Source organism: Corvus cornix, chromosome 13, assembly GCF_000738735.6.
Source record: "Corvus cornix cornix isolate S_Up_H32 chromosome 13, ASM73873v5, whole genome shotgun sequence".
NCBI classification, from domain to species: Eukaryota; Metazoa; Chordata; class Aves; order Passeriformes; family Corvidae; genus Corvus; species Corvus cornix.
Window position 1 is genome coordinate 6,888,824 of NC_046343.1, and position 26,462 is coordinate 6,915,285.

At 54.4% G+C, this 26,462-nt stretch overlaps 3 protein-coding genes across 3 annotated transcripts in view; 1 reads left to right on the forward strand and 2 right to left on the reverse strand.

Moving 5' to 3' along the window:
* Window positions 1–136: 136 nt before the first annotated feature.
* On the forward strand, window positions 137–7,580 carry RBM22 (RNA binding motif protein 22). Its single transcript, XM_039559351.1, has 11 exons — window positions 137–244; window positions 1,036–1,089; window positions 2,031–2,060; window positions 3,059–3,191; window positions 3,467–3,567; window positions 3,734–3,906; window positions 4,441–4,641; window positions 5,127–5,291; window positions 5,718–5,806; window positions 6,313–6,444; window positions 7,136–7,580. The coding sequence occupies exons 1-11, from the start codon at window positions 191–193 to the stop codon at window positions 7,264–7,266; spliced, it is 1,263 nt and encodes a 420-aa protein (XP_039415285.1). The 5' UTR covers window positions 137–190; the 3' UTR covers window positions 7,267–7,580.
* Window positions 7,581–8,376: 796 nt separating this feature from the next.
* On the reverse strand, window positions 8,377–16,154 carry MYOZ3 (myozenin 3). Its single transcript, XM_010399750.4, has 7 exons — window positions 15,829–16,154; window positions 14,847–14,933; window positions 14,378–14,541; window positions 14,070–14,144; window positions 13,819–13,966; window positions 13,367–13,538; window positions 8,377–10,399 (listed from the first exon to the last, which is right to left on the reverse strand). Exons 2-7 carry the CDS (start codon window positions 14,875–14,877, stop codon window positions 10,237–10,239), a joined length of 753 nt encoding a protein of 250 aa, XP_010398052.3. The 5' UTR covers window positions 14,878–14,933; window positions 15,829–16,154; the 3' UTR covers window positions 8,377–10,236.
* Window positions 16,155–16,331: 177 nt separating this feature from the next.
* Window positions 16,332–26,462, reverse strand: part of SYNPO (synaptopodin) — a 23,892-nt gene continuing 13,761 nt past the window's right edge. The window contains 8 exon segments of the mRNA XM_039559354.1: window positions 16,332–17,889; window positions 17,891–18,013; window positions 18,015–18,282; window positions 18,285–18,333; window positions 19,610–20,604; window positions 20,607–20,710; window positions 20,712–21,375; window positions 21,378–21,512. Coding sequence (XP_039415288.1) covers window positions 17,571–17,889; window positions 17,891–18,013; window positions 18,015–18,282; window positions 18,285–18,333; window positions 19,610–20,604; window positions 20,607–20,710; window positions 20,712–21,375; window positions 21,378–21,512 — 2,657 coding nt within the window. The 3' untranslated portion in view covers window positions 16,332–17,570.

The window sequence follows — 26,462 nt, forward strand, 5'->3', positions numbered from 1 at the left end:
AATGGTCTCGTCCCCGAGCTCCCCCCCCTTCTCGGTGCCTGTGGTCTCGCCCGTTGAGCTGTGCCTGGAGCGCCCCTTGCGGCCGCGTGCTGTGACGTCATCGCTCCTTCAGCCCGCCTTTTCCGTCACGGCGCTGGTGGAAGTGGCGTCACTTCCGGCCGCCGCCTGCCGGCAGCGGAGCGGAGCCGCCATGTCCACATCACTGGGCTCCAACACCTACAACCGGCAGAACTGGGAGGATGCGGTGAGCGGGGGCGGCGGCGAAGGCCCGGGACAGCCGGGACGAGCGGGCCTGCGCTGGCGGGGCCCTGCTGCGCTGCGGGAGCATGTGTGGCGGCAAGGCCGCGGAGGCGAGGAGAATGCGGGGAGGGCGGCCCCGGGCCTGGGACCGTCCCGCGGGACCCGCCACTTGCCCTGCGGACCCGCCACTTGCCCTGCGGACCCGCCACTTGCCCTGGGGACCCGCCACTTGCCCTGGGGACCCGCCACTTGCCCTGGGGACGTGCAGTTCTGCCGCCCGGGAGGGCTCAGCCGCGGCTCCCCGGCCCCTCCTTACGGCGCGGAGGGAACAAGCTGCTCTGCCGGCCCTTCCCCCGCGCCGCGGTTCGGGGCTGTGGCGGCTCGGAGCCCTTCCGGCACTGCGCGGGCTGAGCTGGGCCCCTCGTGTGCCCGTGGCCGCGTCCCTTCGAGCTGAAGCATCTCCTGAGCGGGCCCAGTGCAGACAATCGCTGCTGAGGGATAAGGGGGGCGGTGTCAGCTGCTGCGGTCCGTGCACTGACAGGTTCAGATCTCAAGAACACGCTTTTTGTTTGTTTATTCCAAGTTTTACTTAAAGCTACAATAGCCAGCAGATTATCATTCTATAATAGTTTGGGCCTGGGTCGTGTCTTGCAGCTCTCACGGTGTCTTTGAATCCATTTGTAACTTTTAATTTGTTTGATGAGTTAAACTAGAACATTTCTCAGAGTGTGACTTGAATGCTGTTGTGATGGCAGAGCTTGTTAAAAATTCCTGATTTCTTCTTGCTCGATTCAGGACTTCCCTATCCTGTGCCAGACATGTCTTGGAGAAAATCCCTATATTCGGATGGTATGTGCCTGTTGGACCCTGCAGTCCTTCCCTCTGTCTGTGGTGGCCCTAAAACTGTGGGTTGGGGACTAAAATAGGGCTGGGTACAAGAGGAGATGCTGAAGTGAACACACACTCCTGAATAGCTGGTTCTGCACAACAGGATCTGGTTCCAGCCATTGCTGGTGTGTAATACCATGGTTAGGGGTGTGATTATAGAACAAATCAATCAAAAAGGAGAGGAAGATGACACAGTCCAGTGTCTGGAGTTCAGGAAATAATAGAAAATGAAGTTTTAGTATTGGCAAACTCCAACATGGAGAGCTGTGAGCTGCTGAAATACTAATCAGCACAATTTCTAAAATGTGACACACACCTCTAAAATTCAGTTAAAGGTGACTTATGAAGATAGTTTAAGTTCCTGTTTGTTTTCCTTGGTTTCCTCTCTGCAGGGTGAGTCAGTCCATGTTATGTTGCTTTTCTCTGCCTGGCCTGGTTGCCTGTGACCTACATTGACATGATCTGCTTCACATTTGTGTTCCACAAAGTTTCCTGAGAGAGATTGTGTTGTTCTTATGAAACATAACCCTAATGCTAGTATAGGTGATATTTCAAAACCTGTTTGTTTTCATGGGCTTCTTTCATGTCACATCATCTTTCCTTAAAAAGAGCTGTTAATGCTCCTTTTCGTTCTCACCTTCCATCAGTACAGAAGGTGGGACTTAAAATACTCTGTTTTTAATGAATGTTTCTAAACCAAAAGTGTATTGAAAGTATTTAGGATTGGGTTTTTTTTGTCCTGTTGACTTTCCAAGGGGTAAGCCAAATACACAGGGGTGAGTGAGTCTAAATGCAGCATAATTATGAAAAACCTACTCTGTTACAGTGTCAATGATATGTTTTATGTTTTATGTTGAATTGATATTTCATGTTTTCTTTTACTGTTTTTTATTATATTTCAGACCAAAGAAAAATATGGGAAAGAATGCAAGGTATGTTTGTGTCTTTTGAGGAAAGAATGTCAAAATAGGTGCGATCTAGGAATAATACATTTTAATGATTAAAAACCTGTCAGCTTCAGAAGAGTGCTTATCTGGGTTAACTTAAAATGTTTATGTAACTCCATACATTTTTAGGTCAGTCTACTTGGCTTGTTAGACAAAGTCAGTTGGTCCTAAAATAGTAAAATTATGGAGCATATCCTAAGTCTGTCTAAACAATCTTCACGTTTATCAGAATGAGGTTTTGTGAATACTGTTGTACTGTATTTGAAGTTCCTTCAGCATCTTAAATGATCTGTGTTTTCTTGTGCAAGTCTGTCGTTTTTACTCAAAAGTGCAAAATACCTGGAGTTTGGGTTCTGCTGTGCATATGTTATTCATGGCTACGTGGTGATTTGTGTAGGTTGTCTAAAAGCCACGGTTATTTCCAAGAGCAGGAAATACTCAGTATTGCCTGGACTGAGGGAAATTAAAGGAGGGTTTTGCCCTTTTATCACTTTTCGTCTGAGGTAGAGAGAAGGTATATGTTGAAATCTGTACAGATTGAGATTGTATTATGTGCTCAAGCTGTACATGCAGAGGAAGCAGATGCATCATTCCATGAGATGAGAGGGAGCATCACTCTTCTGGACCAAAGATCTCATAACCTCTCCCGGGTTGCTGCTGTGCTGGTGCCTGATGTATCCATCATTGTAATTCATCTCTAGAAGCTCCACACTGACATCACCTGGAATCAAAGAGAATTTCTGTGTCTTTGAGTAGATCTGCACTCGGGTTATTGTGATAAATACAAAGAAAAACAACAAGAAAAAGAACTTCCCTAAAATTTTCTCTTGTCAAAGTAAAGCCCCAAACAGAAACAAGTATTTCCTGAGCTCTGTGTCTTAGCTTTAGGACAAAGAAGTTGTATTTATGGTTTGAAGAGGCTGGGTGAGTTTGGAGTTTGTTTCCATGCAAGAAGCAGAAGCTGTGTTGTCTTTCTGTCCCAGATTTGTGCCAGGCCTTTCACAGTGTTCCGCTGGTGCCCCGGGGTGCGGATGCGCTTCAAGAAGACAGAAGTGTGCCAGACCTGCAGCAAGCTGAAGAACGTCTGTCAGACCTGCCTGCTGGACCTGGAATATGGTGTGTACCCAAAAACCTGATCCAAGACAAGGAGCTGCCCTCTGAAATGGGATGTGGTGAAATGACTTTAAATGTGTGCATGTAACTGGCACTGGACAGCCTTTGAGAAGAACAGGTCTTGGGGGTCATGTCTCTTCAGAGGTTCAAGGACAGAGTGGTTTCCCTGAGCAGCAGATGAGTTATCTGTGGTCACTGCAGGTTGCAGAAATCACTGTTTCTGCTCTTTCAGCTTGTTCTTCATATGGATTTGTTGGGGGTTTTTTGTTTCATTTTAGGTTTGCCTATCCAAGTCCGGGATGCAGGACTCTCCCTTAAAGATGAAATGCCTAAATCTGATGTGAACAAAGAATACTACACCCAGAACATGGAGCGAGAGGTAAGTGTAGCCATGATCATGCTTTTTGTGTGGCTGCGTGTGGGGAGGAAAGGGGAGCAATGACCTAGCTTCTCTTAAAATCACTTTTAATCAGAATGCTCTGATTCTGTGCATTAGTGTTCAGTGCTGATACACACATAATTATTTGTGTTCTACCTGCTTTTAGATAGCCAATTCTGATGGCACTAGACCAGTTGGTGCACTAGGAAAAGCTACTTCTACCAGTGACATGCTGCTGAAGCTGGCCCGAACCACTCCGTACTACAAACGCAACCGTCCTCACATCTGTTCCTTCTGGGTAAAAGGGGAGTGCAAGAGAGGAGAGGAGTGTCCCTACAGGTACAGACACAGCTTGAACAGTCAATCTGTTCACCACAGTCAGATGCTGCTTCCCTTGGAGATGCTGCAGTGGGCAGGAGACACACTACAGTGATTGGGGTCAGGGCAAAACTTGAATCCAGTGCCAGAAAATGAATCTCTGTGGTGGCAGGTTGGTTTGTAAGAAGTTGGCTGTGTGATTTGCCAAAGCAGTGACTGCAGCTCTTCTCTTGTGTAGTTCATTTTTCCCCTTCATGGCATTAGTCCCCTCAAGCAGAGATCTTTGTATTTGAACAAGAGGGTGTTTCAAACCCAGCTCTTGTGTTATGCAGTGCTGGGTGTTGAGCTGTCTGAAGTGCCATTCATTCAGAACTTGATGCAGTCCTGGCTGCAGTTGAAGTTTTCAGGGCTTTGTTCCATTTTGGCATGTTTATGTGGACAGGGTTAAGGATATAATTGACCTGAGGCCTTGAGAAGGGAAACTGGCAGCTGCAGTCATTTTAATCCGTTCAGTCATCCCCAATGCTATAAAATCCTATGTTTATTGAACCTTAGACATGAGAAACCTACAGATCCAGACGATCCTCTGGCTGACCAGAACATCAAAGATCGTTACTATGGAATTAATGATCCTGTGGCTGACAAACTTCTGAAACGAGCATCAACCATGCCTCGTCTAGATCCTCCTGAAGACAAGACTATTACTACACTGTATGTTGGAGGGCTTGGAGATACCATCACTGAATCAGATCTCAGGTGTGTTGGTGAATTTGTATTGCCCTTGCCTTTTTGTTTGACGCTTTGATAACAGCTCTTCAAGTGAGGAACAAAAATAAATCTGGCTTTCAGTTTTTCTTAATGGGGAACTGGTTGGTGGGCAGGTGCAGAGGAGTGCCAGCTTGTTGGAGAACAAACAGGCACATTTCAAATGCTTTGATTGAAATCTATTTCTTTAAAGATGAGTCATCCTTCTGAGCTGTTTGGGATACTGTGTAACCCTTTTTACAAGGAAGTTCTGTATCCTCTAGCTACCTACTGAGAGAAGCTGGTGCAGAGCTTTTATTGCTTCATAATTGCGCAGAGGGCTAATTATGATTGATTGATTGATCCTTGATTTCTAATGATTAGATTGAACAGGGGGTGGAGAAGAGAAAGTTTCTGAGCATACCTCTATTTCACCTGCCCTGCACTCTGTGACTAGGGGGAGTGGGGAATCATAGTCAATTTTTTTCCCCATGCAGAAATCACTTCTACCAGTTTGGGGAGATCCGGACGATAACAGTGGTGCAGAGGCAGCAATGTGCTTTCATCCAGTTTGCCACCAGACAGGCTGCAGAGGTGGCTGCTGAGAAATCCTTCAACAAACTCATTGTCAACGGCCGCAGGCTCAACGTCAAATGGGGAAGGTGAGTGTAGGGGGAAGAAGCCTGGAGGATGCAAGGTTCTTTTCTCTGTTTACAGTGTTGATGAGCAGGATTGGCTATTATGCAGAAGTAGTTACTTGTTTGGTAAATAATTGGGGTCCTCTTGCATTTTGGTTTTCTTTTTACACTGGGATCTGGGTTGGAGATAACACAAGTTGGAGATAACACAAGTAGCATAAGGGATTTCTTGGTTGAGGGTTATGGATGAGTTTTGGTAGCTTTGTTCCTAGTCCATCTCCTGTAGGCACTGTTTGCAAACTTGGTGCCATCTGTCTGATGTTCTGTGAGTTTTTCATCTTTGGCCTGAAGAAATGGATCTGGAATAGATAATGTGAAACTACTGTGGTGTAAATACCTCCTTATCCTGCTTTTCTCATCTTTATTCTCAAACTTCTGTCTGTTTTTCAGGTCCCAGGCAGCAAGAGGAAAAGAAAAGGACAAGGAAGGCACTACAGAATCTGGGATAAAGCTGGAGCCAGTTCCAGGGCTTCCTGGAGGTAAGGGAGTTGTATTAATCTCTGAAACACTTAATGCTGACCCACTTCCATGAGCAAGGCTGCTGTTAAACTTCTGGGAGCAGTGACACCTCAGGATGGTAGAGGCAGTGGTGAGCCCAGAGCAGTTAAAGCAGGTTTGCAGCAGATCCAGCTGGATGGGAGATGAGTTTTGTCTAGGAGCAAGTCCTTGATGAAAAGAGAGTTCTTTATGTGATGAGTGAAAAGTTAAAGATGAACTCAACTTAGTTAGGTCAGAGATACTGGCAACCCACACTTTTTAGAAGTCTTCTTAGTCTACTGGGCGATGATGGAAAAAGCAAAGCTGGTTTCAGATGAAGGAAGTTGGTAACTGGGGTTTCAGGGCAGTTCTGCTTTGCACTCCAGTTCATACATGCAACATTCATTTTTCCCTTTTGAAAGCATGGGTTGTGCTCCCTCTCTGGAGGCAGACCCTCTGCTTGTCTTGCCTGAGAGGTTTTCCATAGCTGTATGTACTTTCTCTGCAGCCCTCCCCCCTCCTCCAGCTGCAGAAGAGGAGGCTTCTGCAAATTACTTCAATCTACCTCCAAGTGGTCCTTCTGCCGTGGTGAACATTGCCCTGCCACCTCCTCCTGGCATCGCTCCACCACCGCCTCCAGGTACTTGTGTTTCCCGCTCAAGTGGGGGTGTGAAATTCAGTGTTAGATGGTCTCTTCCTCCTTGCCAGGCCGTGCTGCAGCACTGATGCATGCCCTGAGCTGATTTTCCTCATCCGTGATCACACAGTGTAAACGGATGATCTAAACTGAGCTGTCAGCACAGTTTAATTAAACTGAGCTGCCTGTTGTGGTTGGTATTTGCTTGCAAATTCCCAGGCATGTTGGAGATCCCTGTTATTGGTACTGAGACCTACTCAGTGCTTTTGCTGGCTGTGTAAATGCCACATTAACCCAGACTTCAAAGGGTAATTTTGCAGCTGTTTGAATGCCAGCGTGTCCTTGGCTCTCTGTGTATCTATCCAGAGATGCTTTTATTTTTTAATGGAATTTTGGACTCTTGTGAATGCATTTGCTCTGCTCTGTGGTTGAGTAGAAAACATTCAGATGGGTATTACAGACACCTGCCTGGTTCCCCCACCAGCTTTTATCTGCGAGTAAGGATGTGTATTGGGTAGGGATTGCCCCTAGTTGTACTGAAAAGAGGGGCAGGAGTTCAGGGAAGATGGGAGGTGTGCACATTTGTGAGGCACAGCTGTCAGCCAGCTGTGGTGTCAGTACTTTGAAGCAGCAGTACACACACACACTGGGTTTTCTGTTGCTTTGCCTGAAGCAGCCAACTCTGTTTCTGCAGGTTTCGGACCACACATGTTCCACGCCATGGGACCCCCACCTCCCTTCATGAGAGCCCCAGGCCCCATCCACTACCCATCCCAGGATCCCCAGAGGATGGGTGCCCACGCAGGAAAGCACAGCAGCCCCTAGCACATCCTGCCACCGTCATCCTTGAAGTAAATGTTATTTTCTAGTTACCATGGTAGCACGATATGTTGAGCTGTGGGTGAGCTAGAGACGCCTTATTTCCCTGCTTGCAGCCACAGGGCAAGCTGAGCTCCGTGTCTCCGCTTATAATTGAATTCTTGATACGTCCCAGGTCTTTCTATTAGTGTGGGGGGTGGGTGGGGGACAGACAGAAGGGCTGTCGGGGGTCTGTGGGTCTGGGGTACCAGAATTACAGTGCTGTCTGTGTATCCCATTGGCACACTTTTGAAATAAACTTCTGGAAAAACAAAACTAAATGCTTTTCAAGCCTGTTGATACCCTCAGTCAGAAGGTTATGGACTGTTAAAATGTAACCAGAGACTCTTCTCTATCAGATAACTAATGACATATTATTCTAATGAGGTATTAAACCAGGACTGAGTAAGAGTTGAAAAACAAGTTCAGCAGACCTGCCAAACCCATGGCTTGGCCTTACCACTACACAAAATCTTCCCCTCTCCTTTATCCTGACTTCTTGATTAAAAAAGACAAGAAAACAAATCCTTTTTTAGTGCATCACTTTTAATCCTGTACATCCTGAGCAGGACGAATGCTGGGTCAAGCGAGCAGCCCCCAGGCAGTGCGGGCATGACATGGAGTGACAGGTCAGCAGTTGTCTGATTTAGCCAGGTGACAGCCCCCTCAGTGGCCCCAGAGCCTGGGCTTGTGCTGCCTGCATCTGCAGGGCAGGGCAGGATGCAGTTGCAAGCTGCTCTTGAGGAGATTTGGGATTCTCAAGGCCTGTGAGACACTGTCCCTGTAAGCTGTGACATGGGTCCTACTTCATCTTGCTTTGATAAGATGTGAAACTCTTCTTTCTGTGCTCCAAGTGTAGTGGTTGCCTGGGAGCAGCTGTATCCTGCCTGCAGCCTGCTGCTGAGTGAGGTCTGTGTACGTGTGGCTGGAGGATTTTAGGTTTATCTCCATATTAGCTGCTTTCATGCAGTGAATCTGTGGATGTCTTTGTAACAGGATGGGGCCCGTTCTGAAGTTTCATTTGCTTGTTTTTTAAAAAGTACATAAAATATTTGAATTTTTCAACACTGTGCTTTGACCCAGCTTCCTGGAGCACAGTGTCTGAGGACTTGGTCTGTTTTTTATGTGACTGCAGCCACAGCCAAGATCCTACATGGGCAAGGACAGGCACGTCAGATTTTAGTTTCATGTGCTGTCCTGTACAGTGCCACTGGGTCCCATCATGGTGCCAGCCCTGCCAGCCTGTCAGAGGAGGTGTAGCACTTGTGGCACCACAGGCTGGCTTTCTGTGGTGAAAGAGCTGGGCTTTGGGTGTGGGTAATTAGTTCAGCTTTTGTCAGGAAGAACTGTCCCAGGGTGGTGTTGGACAGCAGATGCTGCTGGTGGATGGGAGGGGGCTGTGGCATTTACCACTGCTCTGGCCCTGAGTCTCCATAGCTGGGATCTGTGAGTGCTGTGACAGATTTGGAATGCAAGAGGCTTCACATCATCCCAGTTTATTTATTATTTCCAGCCAGTTACCCAGGGTGCCCAGGTTCTGCAGCTGATGGACGAAGAGGAGGGAAATGGAATTGGAACAGGGCAGCATTTAAGCATCATAGATTTATTATTTCTAAGGAACAAACCTCTTTTCTTTCCATTTGCTTGCCCCCTCCTTCTTCTGTGGGAGACATAGAGTAATGAAAACTTCCCACCTGAATGATGTGTTGTGGCAGCAGAATCCCTGCGTGGGGTTTGCTCTGCACAGCGTTACAAACTTTACAAATGAGATAGCTGCTAGCTGCATTTTTACCACACCATTTACTCGCCCCATTTAACCACAGTGGTGGAAAAAGGAACTTTTATCCTGGTGCTTTTGGGAGTATAAGTAAGGGTAACATTAGGAACCTGACAAAAGCAATTGGAGGAAGCCTGTGTTGTCAGCAATTTTTGTGAGTGGGGTTGCCCAGATGTTCCAATGACTGTAGGCTGTTGTTAGCTGCATGTCCCACTGTGTGTCACTGCTGAAAACGTTGGTGTAGTTGGATCCTCACTGCTGATTTTCACGTTCCCAGGGGGGCCCGTGCTTGCTCTGGAGGCACAGCCATGCTGCTTTTCCTTTCCACTGCTGTTGAAGTTACCAGAACACCCTGGCAGCATCCCCACGTTGGTGTGGTTCTGCAGGGCAGCGGGTCCAGGCAGGGCCTGATCCTTGACCAACTACATGAAGCAAATCTGGCATAAGTCACTCAAAGGGCCTAGACTGGATGTTCAAGCAAGGCATGCAAATAGCAGTAGGAAGGGGAAAATAGCTGCTAGCCAGCAGCTTGTGGAAAACAGGGCACAAGTTCCCAGCTCCCAGCATTCCTCTCCCCTCTATCCTGGCTGTGCTGTGTTGGTAAACAGGTAGATTCCCACTCCTTCATTTGTTTTTGTTGTCCAGCCAAGCTCAAGGTAGCTGCTTTTAACATGCCAATGCATCAAGTAACTTGTTTTGCTACTGCTCTTCCATTATCACCTCCTCTCTGCGTCCTGACTGGAATGACAGATGCAGAGTTGTCCTGAAGATGGAATTTCTCTGCAAAAGCACCAGCTGTCCTAGCAGGTGTCGCATGTCAGTGAAGGTGCAGTGGGGCAGCTTGGTGTGCTGCAGCTGGGGTTCTGCCGTTTTCCATGAGGCAGGGAGGAGGACAGGCTGTACGGGATGTTTTGTACGGGAACTTGCAGGGGTCTGCTGGATTAACAGCGAGGACTTGGCTGGTTGGCTTGGCACTGACTGCAAGGGGAATTCAGAATGGTCCCACACTCAAGCTCATTTAAACCCCATTCAAAGATGACAACCTGAGCCCACCAGCTGAGCTTTCCTGAAGGATACCTGCCCCCCCCTCCCCTCCCCTGCGAGTGTGTCCGAGTCCAGTGAGGGAACCATCCGTGGCTATGGAGAAGGGAACGCACATCCTACAGCTCTTCGCTCTCCGGCAGGATCCGCACCCAGCCTTGGGCCACCCTGTTGAAGTTGGGCCTGTGGGAAATCACCTCCAGCACACTCAGGTTATCCAGCTCTACGGTGGGCAAAGAGAACAGCTCACCAACCAATGCCCTGTCAAACGGGGCCGGAGTCCTGCAGCACAAGGAGAAGCACACTTAGTCATGAGATGTTGTGAAGGTGTTAGAAAAAGTCTGGATTTGCTGAGTCCAGCACAATGTAGCAATGCCTGTTAGAAATGACAACCCTCCTCTTCCTCCCCAGCACGCTGTTAGAGCCCTGCCAGCCCAGCGAGGTGGTTCTCTGGTACAGAGCTCACCTCAACTCAAGCTTTGGCAAGCCTGGAGAGTGGGGTTCGAGGCCTGGGTGTTGGTGGAAGTGTTCTGCACATGGAAGGGCTTAGATTCAGACACCAGTGACAGTGCTTGAAAGTGCCTTGTCTGCAGCTCCTGTGTCCTGCAGAGGGCTGAGGCTGAGGGCGCTGCTCCGGATCACTCCAGCACGTGCACCTCTATTGGCCCTGGCTCCCTCCCACCTTTTGGGACGGCTCCTCATGAACAATGACTAACAGGAGGAGCAGTGTGGGGGCAAGAGCTGTCGTCTCTTTCCAGAGAAATGTGGAAAGGGACTGGGGAAGAGTGTGCCAGCCCCCAAAAAGCCAAGAATGTTGGTTTTGGAGCAGCACATAGAGGCTGAGCTATCAGTGAGGCAAAACTGGGAATGTTTGCTTTGGGAAGCACTGCTAGCACATGAATAATGTGGCACTGTTTTGCAACAGGAGAAATAAGAGGGGGAAAGGCAAAAGAGAGAGGCTTGTTCTAGGAACTTTCTTATGGGAAAAGAGAGTCTTTGTCAAAGCTTGGTTTTCACTCTCTCTTAAGGCAGCACACCTCAGCAAGGTGGCCCAAGGTTTTTGCATCACACTCTGAACATTTAAAATTGGGAATAAATCAGCCTGCTTTAACGCAGTTGCTGTGGAGGTGGTGGACCTGCCCTTGCTCTGTGACCCATGAGAGCTGTGCTTGGATTCAACTAGCCTTAGGCAAGACCACTGGCTTTCGATAGCCAGTTTGTTCCAAAAAGCTTGTTTTTCTGTGGTTTGGTATTTGAGCTGAGAAGTGATTTAAAAGCCAACAGCTTGGAAGATCATGAAAAGCCCAGTTAAAGGCAGATTGGCTTTCTGAATCTTCCTGCCTCACTGAAGAATTAGAGGAGGTGGCAAGAGGCTTGGAGTTAAATTAGCATCCATCTGTATTAAATTACAGTTGAAGACTTTAAATAGAAAGGCAGTGTGTGAGAGGGGAGAAATGGTACAGGGTAGAGTATTATTCAGAAACATGCCCTTGCTTCAGTCCCTGTCCATAAATAAATCCTGAGGCAGGAACATGGCTAAATGTTGAAAGAAAAGAGCCAAGTGTCTGCAGCAGCAGCTCCTTGTTCTCCCCCTGCAGCGCCTCCTTGGCAGTAACTCCTCAAGGAGAGCCACATGGCAAAACCCTGGGGCTGAGGGGGAGGAGAGCAGCAAAGGGACAGTGGTGGCCAGGCTCATCTTTGCCCTTTAGGATGGCTTTTCCCACACTGAGGGGTTGTGGTCCCCTACAGCCCCTTCTGCCAAGTACTCAAAGCGCAGCAGTCATGTCCCCCACGCCTCAAATCCAGCCCTGGGGTGGGCGCAGGGGAGCTGCTGTTGGCACGTGGTCTGCTGGGGAGCAGTGCTGTGTCCCGGGGGGAAACTCCAGTGGGAACTTGCCTACTGGAAGGTGACTTTAGCCAGGCCACCAAAGCCAATATAATTCCATCCTCATGACAGAGGTTTTCGGGAAAAAGGACAGACAGGACTTCTTTTGCTGATTCCCTGGGATGATGTTCAGCTCAAAAGTTCAGTTCTCATTATTTTACCATGGGCTGCTGGTGCTTTGCTACCACTGATGCCATGAAGATTTTTGCCTTTTCTTTTATAACCCTGTTATACCTTTTTACAACTTCTGTATTCCTAGTGCTTGTTGCCTACATTCTTGGACTTGTTTGTCAAGCTGAGAGACTAAACATTTTAGAAGCTTCATAGGTAGGGATCAGTGTGCCCCAGAGCCCAAGATCGTCTCCAAAACACATTCTGTAAACCAAGATAGAACCATCCAGGGGAAGGTTCCTTAGAGAAGGGGGCTCACTTGAGCCTCTCACTGGGGAATCTTTGATAGATCTGCTAATTAGTAAAACCTATAATGTTATACCCGATGCTGGGGAGATAGACTCGGCGGGGTGCATCTCGATGCATGTGACCTGGACGTGTGCACCTAAGGATCCTTAAAATAAATACCAAGGTAAAATCCCTTTTCCCCTTCTAACCGTGTCTGACTCTTGATTTTAAGACCAGGAAAAGGCATCACCAGATCTCCATCTCCTGGACCCCCACCAAGCACCTTTCCAGAAAGATCTGTCTTGGCAGTCTTTCCTCCAGGGTCCCAACTTTGACCCTGGTGTAGTTTGGAGGTGTGAGGAGGCACCAGCCATGCTCCATCAGAAGCAGACACAGGGCATGGAGCTTGCCAGACTGAGCCACCAGAAATCCCCTGGCCTGGAGGCTTTGGGCTCAAGCAGGTGTTTGGAAGGAGTCTGGTGACCTCTTAGCACTCTGTGGGAAGATTAACCTTATACCCCCACTGCTTCCAGCAGCTGCTTGAATACCTTAAGGAAATTAGGAAAGAGACTTGGCACTGTCTGTGTCATTCCTCCACCCAGCCCAGAGCTGAGCCCAGCTGGGAACAGGAGTGATTCCTTCTGCAGGACCATGTGCATAAGAGTTGGCCCTCCCAAATTTCATCCCTGAGGTTACCCAGTGAGATTAAGCTGCTTAAGGCTATGCAAACCCAGTGGTGGAGCTGAGAGGAGATCTGGGAGAGAACTGCTGGAGGCAGGGACCTTTGCAAGGAGCCACAGAGGAGCTCCTGAGCAGGAAAAGAGCATCCTGAGCCCTTGCTGTGCCCCTGTGGGGTATAAGGAGGGCATAGACTGTTGCATTTCCCTGGCAGGATGGTGGGTGCTCCTCAAGGCTGAAGGGCTTGGCCAAGGGCTGGCCTGGCTGGTGGTGTCTGCCCCTGTTACCTGTTGAAGCTCTTGAAGTCCCACGCAGGGGGTCTCATGGGCAGCTGGTTCTTGCCATACATGGCATCATCCCCGTCACCAAAGAGCTCCTGCCATGGGGACCGGTAGCCCTTGGGGATGGCGGTGACATTGAACTTCTCATGGGGGATTTCTTTGAGGGGGCTCGAGTACCCTGTGCAGGGGGAGAGACAGTGTGGGCTGCTGGGGCCACAGCCAGGCTGAGGCAGGGGGCTGGGAACAGCCTGGCATCTGCATGGCCATGGAAGACCTGTTACTGGGGCCAGGAATGCGTATCTATAACATAAATATGTAGGTATATATATCTGTACATTTAAAATCTCTGGGGAAGGGTTTTGGGCAGACCCCTGAGCAGGCAGCAGCTCACTGCCTCCAGCCCCACGTTGCTGAGATCACAGCAGTGTCGGGTTCAGGTGCAGGCAGCATTGGCTTACCTGGGGCCAAGGCACTGGGGTTCAGGACTTTGCTCATGTGCAAGACCTTCTCTGACTTCTTGGGTACTTCTGGGGGGCCACCCTGGGGTGATGCTGCCACGTGGAGCTCGGAGTGATAATTCTCCTGGCCCCCAGCATTCTCCCCTGCCTGTGGAGGGGAGAGTTAACAGGCACAGGGGGGGACTCCCCCTGCCCCAGCTGGAACGCAGGGGGTGGTTGAAAGCACCTCAGAGCTTCCTCTATTTACTCACCATCTGTTCATTCACTGTCCCTTCTGAATCACCTTTCCCAGTGTGGTGTGAGCCACCTGCCCCTTGCCCTGGGAGCTGCAGGAGACAATAAGTGGGTGCAGAGGGGGATCAGTACCATCCCCCTCCTCTTTGGTGGATATTGAACCCCGTGTTTGCCCATCTCCATGCCCAGCCCACTGGGACATCTCTCCATTTCTGCATAGCAGTCAGCCAAGCATGGCTGCCCTGCAGAGAGACCACTGACTCCACCAGGAATTCCTTCCCTGGAAAGGCTGCAAGAGCCAGGGAAGGGCTGTCCTCAGACCCACCTGCCTGGAGCCACTGGGATGCTCAAAGACAAAGCGCTGCATCCGCTTCTGGCGCTGCTGGAAGAGCCGGGAGCCACGGTTGTTCCGCAGGGAGAGCTCCTCGATCATCACATCCTGTGTTGTGCTCATCTTCTTCCCCAGATCCAGCTGGGGCTCTGGGGAGGCTGGGAGAGCACAGCTACAACTGAGGACACTGCAGTGCTGGGGACTCCCAAGCCAGCACAGACAGTGTATCCCCTCCTTGGGGTCCCTGTTTTGTGGCTGGGTCGTTTGCCCGTGCCAGGGACTGGCATTTCCTCAGTGTGAGGAATTGTTAGAGAGCTCTAGAGGTTCAAGAAGCCTCTCCCACCCTGTGCATGGACCGTTCCAGTGAAAGCAGGGCCAATGGCCTCAACCAGAGCTGGGTCTGGGCAATAGTCAAGGAGGGCAGCACTGCCCTGGGGCTGGTGACACCCCTGCACCCCCTTACCATCTTGAGGGCCTGGTCTCATGATGGCCATCACTTGCTGCCGTGCTCCTGGGGCAGGTCTGTGGGAGGGGGATGGATCCTGTCTGGCTGGAAGAGAGAAGCACCCTGGGAGTGACACCAAGCATGGGCATGTGTCAGCCGCAGACACGCCCCAGAGACGTGCTAGGATTCAGCTGAGCATCTCCCCTCGTCAGCACCATCCCTAAGCATCTCCCTGCATCGCTCGCTGTCCCCTTCAACAGACACAGGGAATGTTCAAACCATGCTGTCCCTCAGCCCCTGCCTGTCATTATTCCTCTCTGCCTTTCTTTAGGGCAGAAACCGTCCTTGCCTCTGTCCTTGCCCACAGCAAGCCACTGTCCTTGTGCCTCGAGCACCCTCGGAGCAGCAAGCTGCCAGCCAAGCGGGGGCCCTGGGCTGCCACCCCCCCAGCACCTCCGCCTTAAGCAGAGCTATTTTTCAGCTGCTGGCCCCAAGGGTGCAGGAGCTGCAACCCTGAACCTGCAGGGAGCTGGTGAGCCCAGCCAGCAGCAAGAAGGGTCATGGGACCACCCGTCTGTGTTGCTCCATTGTGGAGACGCAGCTGGAAACCAGCCCCAGTCTGAGCCCCCTGAGCTGCCCATCTGCAGCAGAACCCTCCTGTACTGCTGGGGTGCTCGGCTCCACAAGTGCTGCTCGACTCGGGTGCATCTGGCATCCCTCAGCTCAGGCTGATGTTGGGCAGCTTCCCCTAAGGGCCCTGCAGTGCCGGGGTCTCCATGGGGCTGGGGTGCCTGGCACGCAGCTCCCTGCCAGCTCTGAGTTCAGCATTAACCATCCCCACAACGAGCCAGGGACCTGCACCCCATCCTTCCCTCCGCCCCGCTCCAGGGAGACTCCACACTGACCCCCACAGTGGTGGTGTCCCCTTTTCCAAGGACATCCCCAAGCCCTGTGCACCCACCCAGCTGCTGACCCCCGCGTGGGACCTCACCTTCCCTACCTGGCCAGGGGATACCCCAGATGCTGGGGACTGAAGATGCTTCTCCTGCTGCACTGGGGATGAGACTGAAGCCAAGCTGCAGTCACCAGCACTCGGTGGCCCCTGCTGGCCCTTTACGGCACCCTTGGGCTCCTGCTGCTTGCCCCAACACGTCCTGGGCTCCAGCCCAGATGCCAAGGTCCAGCCACGGGACACAAGTTATTTCTGGCTGAGAAAGGGGGCGGAGCAGGGCTGTGACCCTTGGGGACTGGGATGCCGTCACCCCAGCACGGAACAGGTCTGACTCACAGGGATGAGGATGCCATAATCCTGGCATGGAGCAGGGCTCTGACCCTTGGGGACCAGGATGCCATCACCCCAGCGTGAAGCACAGCTGGCCCACACGGATGCTGTCACTTGGCATGGAGCAGGGCTGACCCTTGGGGACATGTAGCAGCAGCAGGAGGTAGCCATGTGCCATGTGTGCCCAGGCCACCTCGGGGACAGATCAGAGCCAGCCTGGGTGGGATAATGGCCGTTTATTTCTGAGCTGGGTATACAGCGGTGCGGTGAAGGCAGGTTGTGGTGGCTGCTGCAGCGAGGGTGGGAGATGTGTCCTGGGAACTGGGGCTGTGTTCCAGAAAGGGCAGCCTGCAGTGTGGAGGTACTCCAGGGAACAGGGATGGGCTGGCTTCAACAGCGTGTCCTGGGGAAAGGGAAGGGGTGATGGGCATCCTGAATGGGAATATGCCAGAGGCCTGGCAGCCCAAAGGCAACCTCTTGTCCGGTGCTGGTCTCACCAGCCCCAAGGTGTGGGAACACCAACATGCTCAGAATCACCTTCTGTGCTGACACCTCCTTCAAACCCTCTGCAACTTCTACCATTTCCTTCAGCCCCCATGGTCCCCCACTTCTTCCCACCTGCCCTGGCTGTCACAGCACCCATCAGTTCCTGTGTGTGCTTCCATCCCACTGGAGAGGGGATGGGAATGGCAATGTGATGAACTTGGGTATGGGGACAGTGATAGGTACAAGATGGGGCCGTCCCTCTTGGTCTGGGCAGGGCAGGAGAGCACCTGTAAACAGTCCCCTTAACGTGGCAATAAATAACTTTGGCTCTTTTTGTTCTCCAGGGAAAGAAGGACTTGGGAGAATTTCTTTGAGACAGGGTCAAAAGTTTAAAAAAAAAAAAAAATCAGTGAATAACTGGAGGGAATTAAAAATTAACTTTTCCTCTCCAAAATCTGGTTTCAATTGACACCAGCCAAATCTAGAGGCTGTGAGAGGCTGGGAGAGGGACCCTGGTCATGGCATCCAATCGATGCTGCCCACCCGCAGCAGCTGTGCCACCCCAGGGAAGCAGAGCTGCGGTGACACCCCGGGATAACATCTGGGAGCTGGGGACCACCCAGCCCATCCCATCCTGGCTATGCGGGATGGGGCTGGCTGGCAGGCAGGGACTGCCGAGGGAGAGGCCGTGGGGGGGCCGGCTCCCCCACTCTGCCTGCTCCTGCCTGCTGACCACACAGTCCTGCCCCGAAAGGTTAGGGTGGTAAAAATAGAGCAGGGCCATGGGATGGCGTTGCGGGCATGAGGCACCTGACCCCTCTGGCACACAGAGGGGCCGTGGCAGCTCCGAAGGGACACTGTTTTTTGGAGACTTCAGCCTCGGGGGTTGGTGTGTTCCCGGTGGGGGGTGAGCGGGTGGCATCACCCGGGGTGATGGGTCTAGGGAGAGGGTGTTTTGGCGGGGGCTGGCTTTTCTAGGAGGTGCAGGGTGCCCCTGAGGGCAGGCCCCCCGTCTTCAGCCGCAGGCTGCTGGTCCAGCCCCGGGGACAGAGATTGAAGCTGTGAATTCCCGGGCTCTTGGTCCCCGAGTCTTCGGAGTCGAGGGAGACGTCCGAGTCCGTAGGGGACCGGGAGGTGCAACGCTTGGCTGGGGACCGCCCACCCACCACGGGGGATGGCAGGGGGCTCTTGGGGATGGGAGACAGCCTGGGCACGGGGCAGGAAGACGCGCTGGATGGCAACAGGAGCCGGCGACCCTCTGCCCAGGCGGCTCGGGGCATCCCGGGGAGGCACAAACTGGGGGCTGCCTGCCCGGGGCGATCGCAGGGGGCTTTTGTGGGTGGGCGAGGGGCTGGCCAGGCTCCCCAGCACGCTGCTGGCAGCCTGCAGTGCCGGCGCTCTGGGCCCCAGCCGGGGGACTGGGGCAGGCTGGGGGGCCGGCAGAGATGGGGGTGAAGGGTCGGGAGTTCTCCAGCCCCACGGCTTTGGGAGAGGAGCTCTTCCTGCGGGCAGCGTTGATGATGTTCCTGGCGAGCCGCGCTTGCATCTGCCGGCTGGCCCGGGGGTCCGCGTCCTGCCGCAGCGGGGACAGGGACCTCTCGCTCCACGGAGGGGACGTGGGAGGTCCCTCATCCAGCTCGGGCACCGAGGCCGGGCTGGCCCAGCCGTCCAGGCTGCCCGGCGCGCCGCCAGCCGGGGCGTCCAGGTGGGCGACGCAGGGAGGGACGAGCGCCTGTCCTGGAGAGGGACAGAGAGCGGGTTAGTGACCCCCGCTCGGGGGGACGAAGGGACAGAGCAGGGGTACAGCGGTAGGAGGGTGCCAGGGTAAGATTCATGCTGGCACAGCCCCACAGGAGCTGGGGATGTCTCCTCGTGCATTGCATCCCTGCAAGGGGTCCCCAAAACGCATTTGACCCTGCACCCCCTCGCCCGCCAGTGAGATCAGGGCAGGCTGAGCCTACTGTTAATCATCCTTGCCCAGAATATGTCCCAGGACCTCTCTCTACCTGCAGCTTCCCAAAGTCTCCCTCTGGGGGATGCTCGGAGACCCCCTTGCACTGCCCAGGATCCATCGCCCCGCACTGCTCCCCAGACGGCAGGAAAGAGAAGAGCCAGGTGTGACAGCGCAGAGAGTGTATTCAGAAAGAGGGGAAAAAAGAAAAACGCAGGAGAAATAAAGCAGTCAAAAGGCAACTTGGCACCATGGGGAAAGTGGCGAGAGGGCATGGGCAGAGGCACAGCTGGACCACGAGTCTTGGGCTGAGTGTCACCCAGCAGCCCTGCCCTCAGCACCCTCCTCATCCCAGCACAGCCCTTGCTTCCAGCTGTGCCACACAGCACTGCCCACCCCAGCTCCAGCTGGACTGAGCCCAGGCAGGAACAGGGACCCCGCAGTGTCCCTGGGCCCAGCACCACTGGACTCTGCCGTTCCCCGAGGGATGCAGTTCTTCCTCCACAGTGAGGAAGCAAATGAGGGCAGATCCTGAAGGAGCAACAGAAGAGCCAGGAGCAGGCACAGTGAGGCAGAAAGGCAGCGTGTCCCCTCCAGGTTTGCTTTGGTAGGAGGCTGAGAAGAGCCACAGGACAGAGGGGATGTGGAGGAGCAGGCAGAGCTCTGAGAGCTGGAAAAGCTGGAGGTGAGGAAAGGAGGAAGCCAGAGGTGCGATGCTCCATACAGTTTCCAGACGAGAGAAGAGCAAGAGCAGCCCTGTGGGACAGGCAGGGCTGATGACTCTTTGGGATCCTGCAGGCTCTGTGCCCAGTTCCTGCTGCCTCCCTGGGACTCCTCAGCTCCTGTTGCACCGGGGGTTTGACAGCGCCTCTCACCCACTGTCCCAGCACTGCAGCCTCACAACCACTTCTTTTTTCTGTTTTCTTTTCTTTCCCCCCCCCTTTTTTCTGTGGTTGAGTTGGCTTTTGGCACTCCCATGAGCAGTTAGGGAGGACTCAGCCTATCACCCCTGTGTTTTTCTCTCCGCCACCACTACTTGTAGTAAAAAGAAGGTTTCCACACCTGCGGCTCGATGCCGGCATTCCTGGTGGAGTAGGAGGGCCGGGGTGCCTGGAAGCCTGCCTTGGCCCGGGGCGGCAGCAGGCGGCACGGGGAGGCCAGCAGCACCTCAGCCGGGGCTCCAGGACTGGCATGGCTGTTGTGAGTCAGGGGCAGAGCCCCGGCAGCACTGGGGAAGGGGCTGGCAGTGGTCTGGCCGGCACTGGGCACCACAGGGGGATGCCAAACCGGAGAAGGAGGCAACGGAGAGGTCGGGCAGGAGGCTTGCTGGGTGTAGGGGTAGGAGTCGGGAAGAGAGGGTCTGAGTGGAGGCATCTCCTGGGGCATGGACCTTGCTGGCCCCTTGGATGGGGAGAGGATGAAGAGAGAAGACTGGAGCTGGTAAGGCTGGTGCTTGGAGATCTCCAGCTCCTTCTGGGACACCTCGTTCTCCCCTAGGTTGCTGCCATACAGTGATGCAGGAGGGGTTTTGGAGGGCCTGCTGGGACTCTTGGAGGGGCGTCTGGAGACCATGGGTGACAGATAAGCATTGTTATCAAACTTCCAGGAGGGAGGTAGGGACATGGTGGGTGATGGGGACCGTAACAACTCGGGCTGAGAGGGGGCCTCAATGATGAACTTCTCCATCCTGGACTGCCGGCGGGCAAAGAGCTCAGCCCCCTTCCCTCTCGCTTCACTGAGGATGTGGCTGGGCTGTGGCTTCTTCTTGGGCTGGATGGTGGGAGACTTGAGGCAGGAGGACCATGCCGGAGCATCCTCAGCTGGCGGGAGGTGCTGCACACCCCTGGCTGTGCTGTTGGGAACAAAGTTCGAAGCTTCAGCCCCGAGGGCGAAGGGCTCATCCTCGGCACTGGGCTCCCCGTGCTCCTTCTGCTTCTTTCTGCTATCTGCACTCTGAACCAGGTCCAGCAGGTCGGGGTTGGGGCCCAGCTTCGGCTTCTCCACGAAGGTGAACATGGACTTTCTGCTGGCTCTCCGGGCAGCCGACTCCTCCAGATCCCTGTTTTGGGCAAGGGGTTTGGTCCGCTCACCCCGCAGCTCAGGAGGGGATCTGGCAGCATCTTCTGCTCCTGGGTAGGGTACAGGGCCGAGTAGGCGGGGGGGGCGGACACGGGTGAGCGGTGGGGGGCTGCTGAGGGTCTCTGCATAGGTTGGTGGTGGGGGCAGCTCGGGGGCAGGAGGTTCCTCGGCCGGCTGGGCACTGGCAGGGGATGCTTGGGTGCCAAAGGGTCTGGCTGTCCGGTTCTTCACAGGCTTGGGCTTGGCCAGGGTGAGATGGACCTCATAGTACTGCCGGCCCTGTGCCCCGTTCTGCTGCTGCCCGGCTGGGGATGCCATCCCTGTGGCTGTCCCCGCTGGCGCGCTGGGCACCTCTCTCGGCACCTCACCGAGCACCTCACTGGGCACTTCGATGTTCTTCCCCTCCTCGAGGCTCTGTGGCAGGACAAGAGCAGCCGTGTTTGGCCCTGCAGGGGCTCCTCCATTTCCGAGCGCCTCCACCCCTCTCTCCATCCTGCCGGCTGCCTGCTCCTGCACGCCGTTGGTGGCAGCCGATGCCATGTTCTCCTTCAGGTAAACACTGAGTGGGACCTGCTGGGCTTCAGCAGGAAGCTCCTGGCACGGGGAGGCGTTTGCCAGCATCCCTTCTCCTGGATTGCCAGGCTGGTCGGGCTCCGGCTTCATCCCCTGCCCCTGGCCCTGCTCCATGGCCGCTTGCCGAGGCTGGGGCTCAGGGCTCAGCGGCAGCCCCCCGCCATGCCCGGCCCCGTGAGCCCCTCAACGCGCTGCCTGCGCCGGTGGAACAGCAGGACGCCCTTGGAGCTGGGGCCGGGTGCCGTGGTGAGCTGAGCCGCGATCCTCTGGCTCCGCGCCTTCGCCTCCTTCAGCTCCTTCTCCGAGAGGCTGGCTGCGGGAGAGACCTGGGCAGAGGAGAGAGGGGGATTAGGGCGCTCAGTGGGAATGTGGGGTGTCAGTCATCCCCGCCCAGGACTGGCAGCCCTTCCTCCACCTATCCCCCGGCACCCCAACTCCTTCCCTGGCAGCTGGGGGAAGGCAGGAGAGATGCACCGGGGCTGCGGTACACGGTCCGGGGGCAATGGGGACCCAGCGCAGCCCCCACCAAGATGCTGGGACAGATGGGAAAGCCCAGGGGACACCTAGTGACGCTCTGGACCTGTCCGCCATCCCACGCCGTGTTTCGGCTGGGTTCTGCGCGCCCACCGCACTGACCATATGGGAAAGGAATTTCTCCGAGCAAGTCTCCTGGAAGCTCACATGGCTTCGGCCCCCAGCTCAAAGAGGCAGTGGCAGGGAAGAGGCCAGCGTGTGTCCCCAGCCCCTCGCCCCGAATCCCGGCATGCTCAGCCCCGAGCGGGCAGGACATAAACCCGGGGACAGCAGGGCCATGCCAACCCACCCCGACCTCACAGCAAGGCCGGTGGGCAGCCCCGGCGGGGGACTCATGAATGGAGCAACACGAGATGGCAGCAGCCGACAGAAGCTGTGCAGATCCTGCCCAGCTGGACACAGACGCGGACACAGCGAGGAGCCACCTTCACGCCTCGGGACTCAGCACAAGTGCTAAAAGCAACGCGCTAAAAGCCTGGCGCCTTCTCCTGAGCCGGACAGAGGTCAGGGCACCAGCCCTTCCCTAAGACCGAAAGGATGTGGAGCTGCCGGGAATGCATTTTCTCAGGGTGAGCAATTTCCTATGAGCTTACCCCCCCCGAAAGCACCCGTGGGAAGGGCAGTGTCTCCCACCCTGCCGAGGCCACTGCTGGGCACGGACACCAGCGCCGACCGCCAGCATCACCCCCGCACCCAGCAAGGGTGCAGCCCCCTCTCCAAAGGCACTGCCGGGATGGCTCTGATGGGTGTCTCTGCTCTGGCCCCAGCAGGGAGGTGGGTGGCCGAGACCGCCCGCTCCTAGCCCTGCTCCTCTTTCCTTCTCATTCCTTCCCGTCTTCCCTTCCTTCATGTGTTCCTCATTTTCTTGCCTTCTGTGCTGCTTGGGAGTCTTCCAGGATATTTTCAGCAGTGGCTCAGCCTACCAGCGAGGGAAGGGATGGATGACTAAGCCAAATCCTTCCAGCAAGCCCAGGGTAAGCAGGAGGGCTGCTGGAACCGGGCAACTCCTCTTCCTCACCCTTCATCCCTCCTGCCTCCCTCAGCACCCAGCAAGTCCCTGCACACCGCTGAGGTGTGCAGGATGCCCTGGATGAAGTCTTCAGGCTGCCCGACGGGAGGGTTTTGTTTGGGCAGGGGGCAGAGGAGGCAGAGATGCCAGTGGAAACTCTCCTGGAGACGAGGAGCCCGTCGGCAGCGGCGACGCCGGCGGCCGGTCCCCCCCGGTTCGCGGCCAGCATTGTTTAACGCCCCATTTCTATTTGCTTTGGCGGCGGCACAGAGCGGGGCCGCTGCTTCCTCCGGCCGGGCTGGCTGGAGGGCGGCCAGCACCGCGGCTCCCGCTCCGCGGGGTCACCCTCGCCGCCTTTATCTCCGAAACGGGGGAGAAACACGGCCAAGGAGCCGCTGAGAAACAAGCCACAGGCTCCAGATGTCTGCGGGTTTCGTGCTCCGAGCGGAGCCTCCTCGCTTCCTCGGAGGCCGGGGCTGCCTAAGAAGCCGAGCTCTCGGCGGAGCCATTTCGCAGCCTCTTGCTCTTGCTACTGCCTTTTAACAGCAAACGAGGGGCCCTGGGGGATCTCCTCCGTGCTGGAGGGATGACTCAGCTCTTGGCCAGCCCGTCCCTGCTTGGACTAGCCGCCAAATACACTCCCACGTAGCCGGGACCAATACTGGGATTTGCCCACCGGGATTTCTTCCCTGGGTGTCTCCATCCCTGGATGTCGCCACAGGCACGGGCATCACTCCGGGCCAGGGTGCGCTCCAGGGTGGACTCCCCCACCTGAAACCCCTTCCCTCAGATCTATTCCCACCCATACCCATCCCCTCCGCTCTTCCAGCAGCCGCTCTGCCCCTGCCCACCCAGCACCCACCAGTCCTGGGCTGGTCCACCTGAGTCCAAAGGAAACGAATCCCTCAGGATACTACTTGGGATGCTGAGGGTAAGAATTGCTCTTCACATCCAATTTTTATGACACAGATGAAGAGCACCAAAGTCTCCAGCAGTCCAGAGGAAATTGCTCCAGCCTGATCCGTAGGATGAGGTTATTCACCCAGTGCAGGAGCCTTTATCCATCTGCCATGGTGTCTGGAGGGGTTCTGCCACCTGGGGCAGTTTCTGCACCACTCACTCCCCTCCCAGCCACAGAGAACATTCCATCATCCTTCCCTGCCATCTCCTGGCAGCTGGTAGCCCTGGGTGGGCTCTGGCTGGTTCTTTTCCCCAGCCCCAGGCAGGCAGGAGGGAGGTGAATGCACTGAGATGTTCAGGTGCTGGGGAGGAGAAGGAGAAGGGGCATGGGGTCTAAGGCAACCAAAGCAGTGCAGGGAGGAGGCGAAAGTAAAATTATGTGTGTCCTGGTGCAGCACTGGCAGCTGGTTTCCACCCAGTACCCTGAGCCCTGTCCAAAATCCTAAGGATGACAGCTTCTCCTTCCTTCCTTCCTGCCTTCCTTCCTTCCTTCCTGCCTTCCTGCCTTCCTGCCTTCCTTCCTTCCTGCCTTCCTGCCTTCCTGCCTTCCTTCCTGCCTTCCTTCCTTCCTGCCTGCCTTCCTGCCTTCCTTCCTGCCTGCCTTCCTGCCTTCCTTCCTGCCTTCCTTCCTTCCTTCCTTCCTTCCTGCCTTCCTTCCTTCCTGCCTGCCTTCCTGCCTTCCTTCCTGCCTTCCTGCCTGCCTTCCTGCCTTCCTGCCTGCCTGCCTGCCTTCCTTCCTTCCTGCCTGCCTGCCTGCCTTCCTGCCTTCCTTCCTGCCTTCCTGCCTTCCTTCCTTCCTGCCTTCCTTCCTGCCTGCCTGCCTGCCTGCCTTCCTTCCTTCCTGCCTTCCTTTCCTGCCCTGCCTGCCTGCCTTCCTGCCTTCCTTCCTGCCTTCCTGCCTTCCTGCCTTCCTTCCTGCCTTCCTGCCTTCCTGCCTTCCTGCCTTCCTTCCCTCCCACACCATACGCTGTCTTGCCACGACGCTGTCTCTCTGAAAGAAGACATCTCCCCTCTCCAAATGTCCCATCTTATTCCAAGACAAGGAGCCCCACCAGCCCTCTCCACTGCCATGTGCCGTCACTGGGCCAGCCTTGGGTCCCTTGTGGTCCAAGGACGCTGGAGAAGGAGATGCTCCCTGTGCATCCTGTGCCCCATGGAACTGCCAGAGTCCTGGCACAGAGGAGCAGCTCCAAGTGCTGTTCTGGTTTAACACACTCCAGCTCTGGCCACAGGAGCCTATAGATCTCTATCTATGCATTTGTATATGCACTTGGTCTGTAGGTTTTCCGTTACTCCAGGGGTGACTTCCTGAACATCCCCCAAGTGCAGAGCTTAACAGCTTCTTGCCGAGCTGTCAGTCATCCTTCCCACGGCATGTACAGTGCTCTCTCCTCCAGAGCGAGGATGACGAAGGTGATGACAGGCATTTTTCTTGCTCTCACTTCCTGGACAGATGGGAAAAAAAATTCCTTCCATCTCAGCTTTCCATGCAAAGGATGGATCCCCCTGAAGGGTGCTAAAGCAGGATGTCTGAAGTACAGCCAGCGAAGGCTGGAATCATCATCTGACCCCAGATGAAGGCGAAGGATGTATCAGACATGGCTTGTGGACCCATCCTGCTCTAAGATGGACTCCAAGAGCTGAAATGGGATGAAGATTTGGCCTTAAATTGCAGTTTCACTGAACTGACAGATTCAGTGAAAGCTGATGGTCTTGACATTGCTGGGATGACACAGGAAGGAAAGCAGGGACTTGGAAGCTGTGCCTAGTGAGAAGTCCTTGTACAGAGAAGCCAAGAGGTACCCAAGTCCTAATGGGACCAGCAGGATGCAACAGTTCACATGAAACCTTGGGTCAGAGCTGGCAGGTGACTCTGAAGTCTTCAGTTGGGCTCTGTCCCCTGGCCTGCTACAGGTTTGGATGCTCAGGCATCCTGATGCTGCAGCCCACCTTGGCCATGCTCAGGGTGTCCCACCAGACCACCCCCTGGCAGAGCACCCACCATCCATAACCAGCAGGTGCTTTTTCCCCCTTCCAAACATTTCTTGTGCTTCTGTGGGTCAACCCAAATGGTGCCTCTTGCTGGCAAAATCCCACTGGCAATACCAAGAGTGAAACCAAGACAAACCCCATTTCCAGAGGACGCAGTCTGTGCCACCTGACACTAACCCCACTGCACATCCACAGCCAGGCAATGCTGAGGAGAGGAGATCCAGTGTTTTCACCCAAACATTGAGGACTTTGGACACTGAGGAAATGTAAGCAGGTTTTTTGGCAGAGCGGCCAACTGGCCCCTTGCCCCAGCTACAGCTGTGCAGGATTTTTTGCAATGCATACCAGCTCACACACATTTAAGCCTGTGCACACATTTCCCTCCAGCTCCCAGTTATCCCAAGTAATCTGCTGCTAGGAAAACACGGAGGGTAGCGCAGACAGGCAGCTGAGCTAGCTAGAAACGGATATGATTCAGACATATGGACAAAAAGATGACAATTTCTGCCTCATTCCCAGCTTCCAACCCTCCTATGCCCCAGATACGAAACCTTCATGAAGTTCTTATCCATGCTGGCCCTGCAGCCCTAAAAAAATCCTGCTCAAGTGGTGGGTGCTGTGGTGGGATCAACCTCGCCTGCCTGGCAGACGCTCTGTGCTGGGCCTCTCCACACGGCACCTTTGCCAGTGACAAAATGTGGCACAGCAAGAAAATTCGTTGCGCTTGCAAGTTTTCCCTGTGCTCTGTTCGCAGGGGCTTTGCTGGAT